This window comes from Leptonychotes weddellii, chromosome 9, assembly GCF_054177405.1.
Source record: "Leptonychotes weddellii isolate Sample4059 chromosome 9, ASM5417740v2, whole genome shotgun sequence".
NCBI lineage: Eukaryota > Metazoa > Chordata > Mammalia > Carnivora > Phocidae > Leptonychotes > Leptonychotes weddellii.
In genome coordinates, this window is record NC_138377.1 from 68,142,233 (window position 1) to 68,152,787 (window position 10,555).

Below are 10,555 nucleotides of genomic sequence, written 5' to 3' on the forward strand. Positions count from 1 at the left end.
CTTCATTGGTAAAGACATGGAAAATCTGCACAGGGCCAACCAGTGGCTTGTAGATATTTACTTTTTCTCTGCCATTCCATTTGGCCTTAAATAGGCAAGAAATAGGGGAGAAAAAAAAGAAAAAAACCCAAACAACCTTGACTAAGAGTCCTGAAATATTTATTTAAATTTCAAACTTAAAATTTTTCACTTTTAGCTCTTTTGGCAAAATATATGAGTTGTATTCAGAAAAGGCTCCAAATTTATGGCCTAATACCTTTTCCCAAGACTGCTTTAAGTTAAATAGAAAATTAATCTCAAATCTTAGAAGGTGCTTTTTGAAGAGTAAAAAAGCTCACTCGTTTTTGCAAAGTAATATTCCAAACATGAGTTATTAAAATGGCTATGTTTTCTAAGGATCCCAAAGTCCCTTTCTTCGGGATTTCTGAGAGATGTATTAGCTGTGTTTAATAGAAAAACATAAACTGAAGCCTAGAGAAGTTGACAGACCTGCTCTAGGGTATATGGTGAGTTCCCTTGTGGGGGAAAAGGAGCTTTTGTATTGGGGCTAAAATAGAGCACTCTGGGGGCACCTGGGTGGCTCAGTCGTTAAGCGTCTGCCTTCGGCTCAGGTCATGATCCCAGGGTCCTGGGATCGAGCCCCGCATCGGGCTCTCTGCTCGGCCTGGAGCCTGCTTCTCCCTCTCCCACTCCCCCTGCTTGTGTTCCCTCTCTAGCTGTCTCTCTCTCTCTGTCAAATAAATAAAATAAAATCTTTAAAAAAAAAAAAAATAGAGCACTCTGCCATCTCTCAGCTGTAGAAAATCTCCGATTTGGTGGGGGGATTGGACTGGGGAAGTGGTTGCAATCAGCCTCTGGTTGGTGTGAGTTGAGTTGGTTGAGATCAGCCAGAGAGAAAGGATAAGTCATTGCTATGATTTCATTTATGTTGGTGTGTGATTTATGCACTCAGTTAGACAAACTGCTTTCTTCCCCTCTTCTTCTACCAGGCGGTCTTGTTGCTAGAGATGACTGTCAGCTGCTTTCCCTGCCTAGCCACCATCACATGCCCCACCACCGGAGCCTGGGAAGCCTGACCACAGACCAGCATCTCCAAGGCATGAATAATTAGGTAGGCATAATGGAAGGCACTCACTGCACCCTCCAATTGCGTAAGCCCATTACTGAAGTCTGCTACATCAGCTTCTATCTTCCAAGGGGGGAGGTCAGAGGATTTTCATACAAGGGCACTGTAACTCTAGACAGATCCAATAAAGGGTTTCATAACTGCTACCAAGTCAGGGAGGGGTCAGACGTCATCAACCTCAGCTTGCAGCCAAATGAACATCCAGGCGACATATTTTTCAAGCAAACTCCCACAAAAGACATTTTAACTGAGCTGTACAAACTCACAGCAGAGAGGGAGAAACTTCTGGCCAATCTGCTGAGCTCAGACCACATCCTGGGGATTACGATGGGAAACCAGGAGGGGAAGCTGCCGGAGCTGTCCGTGAGCCTGGCCCTTGAGGACGACTGTTTCCAGAGTGCTGGTGACTGGCCAGGGGAGCCCCCCGTGGGCTGTCTCAATAAGAGGAGTGCCCATGGGAACAGAAAGCCTCGGAGGTTTGGTGGAAGGAGAGGGAGCTTTGAGGTGCTTCCACAGAAGAGGACAAGAAGAAAAGGGCATGGGGGCCAGCAGTCGGCTCCTCAGATGGGGAAGGACCAGATCTGTTCCAGCAAATCTCTTCCTCTTTCTCGAACAAGGCCTAATCTTTGGCTTCTAGAGGAGAGAGGCAGCTCGTTCCCAAGTGGGGCATTTATTTCTTCCCTACAGTGGAGAGAGAGCTACCCCCCAGAGCTCCCCAGGACACTGGATACGAACCGCAGCTTTGGGAGCTTCAGGGGGGCTTCTGAGGACCCCGGGCTTGGAAGAGGAGAGCCGCCCCCTCACTGCAGCGCCACAGAGCCAGGAGATGATGATGCTGGCCTGCCGGAGAGGGGCCCTCACAGGCTGGTGCGCCCGCAGACAGGTTTATCTGGAAGTCATGAGGACTCTGAGAAGCATCCAGAGGCAGAGAGGGGCCAAAGGGAGAAGTCTACTGAGCGTACATGCAGGAAGAAGCCTATTTCCAAAGTGGTGGCCAAAGTCCAGGATCTGTCTACTCAGGTGCAAAGAGTAGTTAGAACGCATCCCAAAGGTGAGGAAAGCATTGCCATTTGCCCAGCGGCCCGAGCTGAGTTTATACCCGGAGCAGACTGGCTCACCCTCCCAGGAGCCGAGGCTGGGACTCATGAGTCCAGGTGGCAGGGCCAGGAACAGCAAGGCGACAGGTCGTGGCAGCTGTCGGACAGGGAACGCATGCCAGCCAGTGCCGAGGGGGCTGTGAACAAGGTCCTGCTGAAGGTGATAGAGAGTGAGAAGTTAGATGAAGCCACTGAGGGGAAAAGGCTGGGCTTCCCCCCAAGCACACCAGTCCCCCGTGCCCTCCCAGAAGCCAGAGGCAAGAGGAAGACCGGGCTGCCTCTGAGGGATCACAAAACCTCGTTTCTGGATCTGCCCCACAGCGGAGGCCCTGACCGGTCACAGCCCGGAGGCCATGAGAAGAAGCCGTCCCCCCCAGCACCAGCAGCCCTCAGCATGCTACTGAATAATTCAGCCTCCCAGTCCAGCACACACAAACGGATGGCACCTGTTCCCTCGCCTCTCTCTCCAAGGCTCCCAGGCCCTGAGCAGCATCACAGGGCCCTGCAGCTCCCTTTACTGCCTGGTGAGTGGGAAGTGGCTCCTGATGACTCTCTTGGCCGAAAGAGCAGTACTTTCTCTGGGTCCCCTTCTGCTGACACCTTGGAGCCACCACCCTCTGCAAAGGTCACGGAGACCAAAGGAGCCAGCTCGACCTCCCTCGGAGCAGGCCAACCTCGGTCAGTGCCTGGGGAACCTTTGGAAAAGAGCCTGGGGCCCGGAAAGACTGCAGCTTGGCCCCAGTACCAGTCACCTCCAGGTAAGTCCCTGTATAAGATACTTTACATCTGTGCTTGGGCAGCTCACAAACAGTAATCTGCTTGTGCTGTTCAGAGACTGGCTCCTGAACAAAGAACCCCAAATTCCTGGGCCTGTTAGTCAATTCACTCTGTAGCAAGGAAACTGGAGTGGTGTAGGGGAGTGTGGCAATGGTGAGGCTGGTGCTGACTTATAGGGTCAGGGGTGTAGTTGCTTCCAGAAGCCATGCTTGGTAAATGTCTTTTAAAAATACTTTACTTTGGCATACTCTAAAGCTGCCTCTGTGGTTGCTTAACTCAGGATTTTCAAAGGAAACAGGAATGAGCAGAAAGAAGTAGCAACTTGTCTCTGCCTTTGATGCTAACACTGGGTAATTGGCCCCTTGACCTAAATTCTGCTGTTCATGCTGCTGGAGTAGCTCAGGTTCGTTGGGGTTCTCTAAGCAGAAGAGCAAAAGCCCCATGTGTCTTTGCTCATCTGTCTGTTGTAAGAGGTTTTTCATTTTTGTTTTTTAACAATCACTTTTATAAGCGTCATTACTTTATGGCAAGAACTTTATTTTTTTACTAGAAGAGGGATGAACTCAGTCTCACTTGAAGAAACTCGATTCAGATTTTCTTTCTTTTTTTGGACTCTATTTTCCAAATGAGCATGAAGGAATGTTTATTCTGTTTTATTTATGGTCTGTTTTACTGTCATGTTTTACTTATGGGTGCTCAAGAGCCAATTTGGCTTATATGTTTAATGTGATATAAAATTTTATGTGGAAGTAATTTGGGGGTTCAAAAAGTGGATTCAATAAGACCAAAAAAGGTAATGTATAAAAGGTGCCACTCCGATATTCCTTACATTTTCCAGGCCAATGTGGCCAGGGCCTCAGGGTTTCATATGCCACTATGCAGGGGACCGATTCTTTTCTGGGGTAACTCCCACAGCATGTGGTCAACGCCTTGTCTAGGGAATGGGTCGTAATATGATATACGGTCTCTTAAAGATTAGACAAAACATTGTGCTCAATTTCTGAGATAAAAATCTCTACCTAGGAAAGAGGAATTTCAACAGCTTTCTGTTCATTTTGACTCTTGACATTTTTTAAATTTCTCTAAATCATTGATCCAGGCGTGGTTCTTTAAAAATGTGGTAAATACTTTTGATCTTATTTTTGCAATATATTGATCGTAGTTTGAGAAGACTTGCTACTTTCATGATATAACCAATCTCCTTCACCAGGAAAGTCAGAGAATTACAGCTTTTGTTTCATGTATCATAGAACCCTAGTGATGAAAATTCTTTCTCCTCATGGATGCTGGAGCCATTGGAATTCTTGGAAAGGGAGGTCTGTGCAGTTATTAGATGAGAGATTTCTGGAGGCTCAGGCGTGGAATAGCTGCTTCAACTCTAAAGGTTCTTTTTTAGAAACCACACTAACTTCTGGGATTGTGCGTGTCCCTCATCCAGAAACTGGGCATTAAATACATTGAGCTTCAGTAAATCTTGTTTTTTACTGATTTAAAATTATCTTTTTATTTTGTTGCCCTTTTTCTTTTTTTTTTTAATATTTTATTTATTTAAGAGAGAGACTGAGAGAGAGAGAGAGAGCATGAGAGGGGAGAGGGTCAAAGGGAGAAGCAGACTCCCCGATGAGCAGGGAGCCCAATGCGGGACTCAATCCCAGGACTCCAGGATCATGACCTGAGCTGGAAGCAGTCGCTTAACCAACTGAGCCACTTAGGCACCCTGCCCTTTTTCTATATAAAAAATATTATAAAAGCTCCATTGTATCTGGGTCAAGGCAGGCACACAGAGGACATTCAGTTTCTATGGTGACTGACCATGAGCCCACCAAGTAGTAAATTCAGTGGGTGGTCACACTCTACCTTGGCCTCTCCACATAATTGCTCAGAACCGTTCCCCTTCCTTTGGGCCCAGCCCTGCATAGCACTTTCAGGAGCCAGTCCTTGGAATCATGATAGTGTGCTTCTAACCTTATAAAAGAAGGAATTGGAAAGGAGGAGGAAAGGAGTGGGAGAGACTTTTTCTTCTGGTGTGGGTGACTTGTCTGTTGCTGGTACCTTCCTCCAGAACATCCAAACGTTGTCTCTTGTTACTGTCCCTCTGAAAAGCATAAAGGGAGGGAGTTCTTCAGATAGTGGGTCTTCATTTTTATATCCTGTGTTCTTTTCCCCCTTCTTCCCCTTTTCCGTGGTCATGAGTTCTCTTCATATTCCGGATCCTTCAGGGACTTCCTGCCACTGGTGGGTCCATATGTATGGCAGAATTTTCGTGCTTCTAGCTGCCTGTCTTTCACTTCATTTCCCTTCTCACCCCTTCCCGGTAGAGGCCTCAGAGAGTCCCCAGCAGCCCTGATGGTGGGTGGAGGGGGTAGAGGGGCATAATTCATTGACTATCACTGCACAGTGGCCCTTTTTCTGGATCAACTCCCACCTCTCTCCCATGTTAGCTATCAACCAGGTTGGGTTTATGGTCTGTGGACATTTATTTCCTGTGGAAATAACATCGAGGTATTTTATTGAAGTGATGTGATTAAGATTATTGAAAGCTCTCATTAACTGCTCAAGTAAGAGATTAAGTCTGGCAAAAGTAATCAGATCTGTTTCCAGTTGGAAGACTCTTTAGTGTTATGGGTGTGTAGTAATTCCCAGGAAAGAATGAAATCCACTTCTTCTCACAGGACAAAGAGTTAAAGCCAGTATTAACCATCCGCCCAGGAAATAGCATAAAGGTATCATAGAGGCTATTATTGGTCCACCTCCTATTGGCTTTGAAATTTTCTTAACTCTTCACTCCATGGGCTACACAAAGGAATTTCTTGTCTGATGGTGATATGATCAAACAGAGAATATGCTAACAGTGAATGATGGACAGATTTGTCTTCTCATGCCCACGCCCCCCCGCCCCCCCCAGCACACACCATATTCTCCCCCCCCCTTTGGAATTGGTTTTATAGTATTTTATTTGGGGATGGAAACTACTGTAGAATGTTCCCAAGCCTTTGTGGAATGTGGTATTTTCTCAGACCAAGGGACTCTGGTGGTGCAAACCTGCACAGCGATGTCCTCGGGGCTGAGATTCTTTCCTGTTTTGATGGCTTTCTTTTTACCTTTGATCTGAAATAGACCCTTTTAATGCCAGAAGAATCACATGGAATCTGGCTCACCACACTTAGGAAAATGCCCAGTGTTTCTGTGTGCTCCTCAGCAATCTCATGATCTTTGTCCTCTGATTGAAGTCACTGAGGCGGTGGTGGAAGCAGATGCCCCAGGCGTAGTTCTTCTTGATATTATGAGTCACTTGATCAATTGGAAGGGCCATCAGAAGATGTAGTTCATGTCAACCAATTAAGAGTTGAGACGCACACTTGGAATCAGTTTTTTTAATATCTAATGCAACTGTCAAAACTTTCATTCCTCTGAGCATATATTACAGGGAGTGGATAGAAGTTCTTCCTACAGTAATACTGAGGTTTGATACAAGTCCAGTAAAAATTTAAAGGAACTTCATAACATTAACGGACATATGCAACCATTTAAGATTACTACAGAAAGTATATAGTACATAGAAAGTTCTCTGTAGGGATGCCTGGATGGCTCAGTCAGTAGAGCATGTGCTCTTGATCTCAGGATCATGAGTTCAAGCCCCACCTTGGGTGTGGAGCCAACTTAAAAAATATGTGGTCAGGGCACCTGGGTGGCTCGGTCGGTTAAGCATCTGCCTTCGGCTCAGTTCATGATCCCAGGGTCCTGGAATCGAGCCCCGCATCGGGCTCCCTGCTCGGCGGGAAGCCTGTTTCTCCCTCTCCCACTCCCCCTGCTTGTGTTCCCTCTCTCACTGTGTCTCTCTCTGTCAAATAAATAAATAAAATCTTTAAAAAAAAAAAAAAAGAAAATTCTCTGTAATTCCTGTTAAGAGAGAAAATAAGATTCAACAATTGCATAAACCATATCATACCCATATAAAACAAATGTAAGAATTAAATTAAGAAATACATTGCCATATACTTTTAAGAAAGTAAGGGGGTGGCGATTGAAACTATATGTAACTTTGACCTAGCAACCCTACAGTGTTTACTGTAGCATTGTTTCTAGTGGCAAAAATAGCTGAAAAAATTCGGATGTCCATCAGTAGAGAAATGGTTAAATAAATTATAGTACATTTCTACTGTATAATACTATGAGACCGTTCAAAGTATTGAACTAGATCTGTACCTAGCAAGTGGCAAGGTGATGGATAGCATGCTTGCAGTTTTTGCGAGACAGGTATCACCCCTCTGAGGGTGAAGGGGAAGAATCCAGAAGCATTGGGAAGAGCGTTAACTTCTTCTCTTTATATATTTTTATAATATGTCACTGGTTGCAGTAAATGTGTCACTTTTATGATTTTTAAGAGGGATTTAACTGCTTTTTTTAATGGTTATCCCTTATTTATTGAAGTATAGTTGACATAAATGTTATATTAGTTTCAGGTGTATAACAGTGATTTGACAATTCTAGACATTATGCACTGCTCACCAGGATAAGTAAGTTACCATCCACTGCCCTACAACATTATTATAGTATTATTGGCCATATCCCCTATGCTGTACTTTTTATCCCCATACTTATTTATGTTGTCACTGGAAGTTTGTGTCTCTTAATCCCCTTCACCTATTTCATCCATATCCCCACCTTCTTTTAATGAGTGATTTAATGACTTTTTAAGTAAAAAAACAATGCACCTAGAGCGTTTAGTGTGTGTGGTGGGATTACAGTTAAACTGCACTTTCCTGTGTTTTCCCCATGTCCTTTAACAGGGTGAGAAGCTCGGCTCTGAGACTGTAGTGTTAGGCAGGGAAATGCAGTTTGCTAGAGAGCTGGGAAAGCAGAGCCCACAGAGAACTAGTCAGGCAGGGAGGCTTGGGTGAGGATAGACCATTAACCAGAAACCAAAAGAAGAAGGAGCTTTATAAAGGCTCCTGGTAGACAAGGTCCTGACAGAGAATAGACACCCCTCAGCCTGAAGGAACAGGGGAAGCAGTGGTCACTGGAATCCAGACAGGTGAGCTTCACGGAGAGGGCCACATGGCAGAGTGGTGGCCGGTGGCCTGTGGCTGAGCTCGTGGGGCTGAAGATCCTGGCCTCTCTCTCCTTTGATCTTCTGCCTGGAAACCTCTAACTGAACCAACCACAGGGTTGTAAGGAAGCCGGCAGATGTGGTCTTCAAGGTTGGCCTTCCAGGGCCAAGGGCAGGGTGGAGAATGGTGGAGAGTGGATCTGGAGGGGCAAATGGAAGACAAGATGAAGCAGATAGGGGGAAGACAAAGAAATGTAGGAAGACAGAATGGTATGTTAAATGAGCAACAAGGCAAAGAAGAATGTATGGTGGCTGTTTTGCTACAGAACAGTGGTTGTCTTGATAATAAACGATAATTGCACCCTTTCATTTCTTTGTCATGTGACCTTTATGCCTTTAAATTTAAGTGGATTGACTGTCTCTTGTTGTTAAAAGTTCAAAAACAGAGGAAGTAAAAGAATTGGAAGATCTTGCGATACAGTTTTCATTCCACGGATTTAGAAAAAATTAGCTGGTTTTTAAAAACAAAGCTCTTCTATTTAACTGTGATTGCTATCACATTGTGTTCAGTTGCTTTTTGTGAAAAACACAAAAAGGATTTAAAAATATCTTTCTCAATCACTGCAAAATAAGAATAGCTAATTAGCATATGAAATATGAAATAGATTTTCTACCAATGAACAATTTGTATTTTGAAGTCAGTTTCCCTGTAGAATAAATGATGGGTGTTTCTCGCATTCAAATTCCGTTTTTCAAAAGATAATACATTTCAAAAGCCAAGATCATGACCAAAATCTGATGTTTTCAAATCTGGAGCCAGCTCTATGTATGTGAATTTTTTCCCAGATCAATATCCAATTGTGCTTTGAGGATCACACCTTCAATTGAATTGTTTTTCACTTGTTTCTTTTCTATTCTTGGGTTCGGAGCCCAAGATTTTAAGTGAGGGTGGCAATCTGCAATCCCAGGTTACAGACATTGGTCTAAAGTAATTCTAAAGATATATAGAAATAACAGAAGTAACACTGTGATTACAAGTCATAGCTGCTGAAAAATCTCAAAAAGAAAACAATTTTTTTAAATAAATAGATACATATTTTTTCACCTTCTGCCTCATAGCATTATTGGTTGGGGCATAAAAAAATAAGCTTTTAGGGGCGCCTGGGTGGCTCAGTTGGTTAAGCAACTGCCTTCGGCTCAGGTCATGATCCTGGAATCCCGGGATCGAGTCCCGCATCGGACTCCCTGCTCAGCAGGGAGTCTGCTTCTCCCTCTGATCCTCCCCCTCTCATGCTCTCTGTCTCCCATTCTCTCTCTCAGATAAATAAATAAAAAATCTTTAAAAAAAAAAATAAGCTTTTAATGTGGTCATTCTATCATTTTATCAAATTGATAAAGCAAAGTACTGATTTGGAAGGCATACGTTTTGTTTTATTCCTCATGGATTCTTCTGGGAGAGGTTGCTTTTTGAAAACAGTAGATAACCCCTGGGCCTACTTTCTTCCTCTTGATAGCTCTCATCAGGGAAATGTTTGCTACTGCCTTATTGCTTATGCTACTTCTTATTTTATTTTATCTACTTTATGATCACTTACAAGGACCATAACTCCTGTTAGATAGTTCTTAAACACAAATCAACCCATATTACTTAGTAAATTTGGGGGGCCTCCGGGCTGTGATATTAGGCCATACCATCCCCCTAGAGTTTCTCTGTGTGCCCACATAGCTCAGCCTCCTGCCAGGGCATGTTATAGAGTTTCTGGACTCTTAACAGGACACCCTAGGAGTTTTTTCCACAGTCATGGATTGTTCCAGTACATTGAACCAGATGCTTTCTAGATGGCCCAGAGCTTATAGGAAAGACCTTGAAACTAGGTTAGAATTGGGATTCAGGGGGCGCCTGGGTGGCTCAGTCGGTTAATCGTCTGCCTTTGCCTCAGGTCATGATCCCAGGGTCCTGGGATCAAGTCCCATGTTGGGCTCCTTGCTCGGTGGGAAGCCTGCTTCTCCCTCTGCCTGCCACTCCCCCTATTTGTGTGCACGCGCTCTTTCTCTCTCTGACAAATAAATAAATCTTAAAAAAAAAAATAGAATTGGGTTTCAGATGTGTATAGGATGTAGAAGGACTCTGGGGTCCTTAAATGATGTTGAACAATAGGGAAGAATGATGGACAGTGGAAGGAGAAGTATCATGAGGGAATAAGTCTGGGCCAAAAGTCTGTGCACAGATGTTTCCTCATCTTCCTATGAGTGCCCCTGGACATTAGGGGGAAGGGGCTCTGGCATGAAGGGGAGGAAAAACTTTGTCATCAGAAGCCTGAGAGTCTTACAGTATAGAGGAGCTGTTCAAGAGAGGCAGGAACTCCCCTTCCTTCCTTCCTTCCTTCCTTCCTTCCTTCCTTCCTTCCTTCCTTCCTTCCTTCCTTCCTTTTAGATTTTATTTATTTATTTGACAGTGAGAGAGGGAACACAAGTAGGGGGAGTGGGAGAGGGAGAAGCAGGCTT

General features: G+C 44.5%; 1 protein-coding gene across 1 annotated transcript in view; it reads left to right on the forward strand.

The window, feature by feature from the left end:
* The first annotated feature begins 969 nt into the window (after window positions 1–969).
* FMN1 (formin 1) overlaps window positions 970–10,555 on the forward strand; it is a 376,423-nt gene continuing 366,837 nt past the window's right edge. Inside the window, exon 1 of the mRNA XM_081830845.1 lies at window positions 970–2,981. Coding sequence (XP_081686971.1) covers window positions 1,121–2,981 — 1,861 coding nt within the window. The 5' untranslated portion in view covers window positions 970–1,120. The remainder of the gene's footprint in view (window positions 2,982–10,555) is intronic.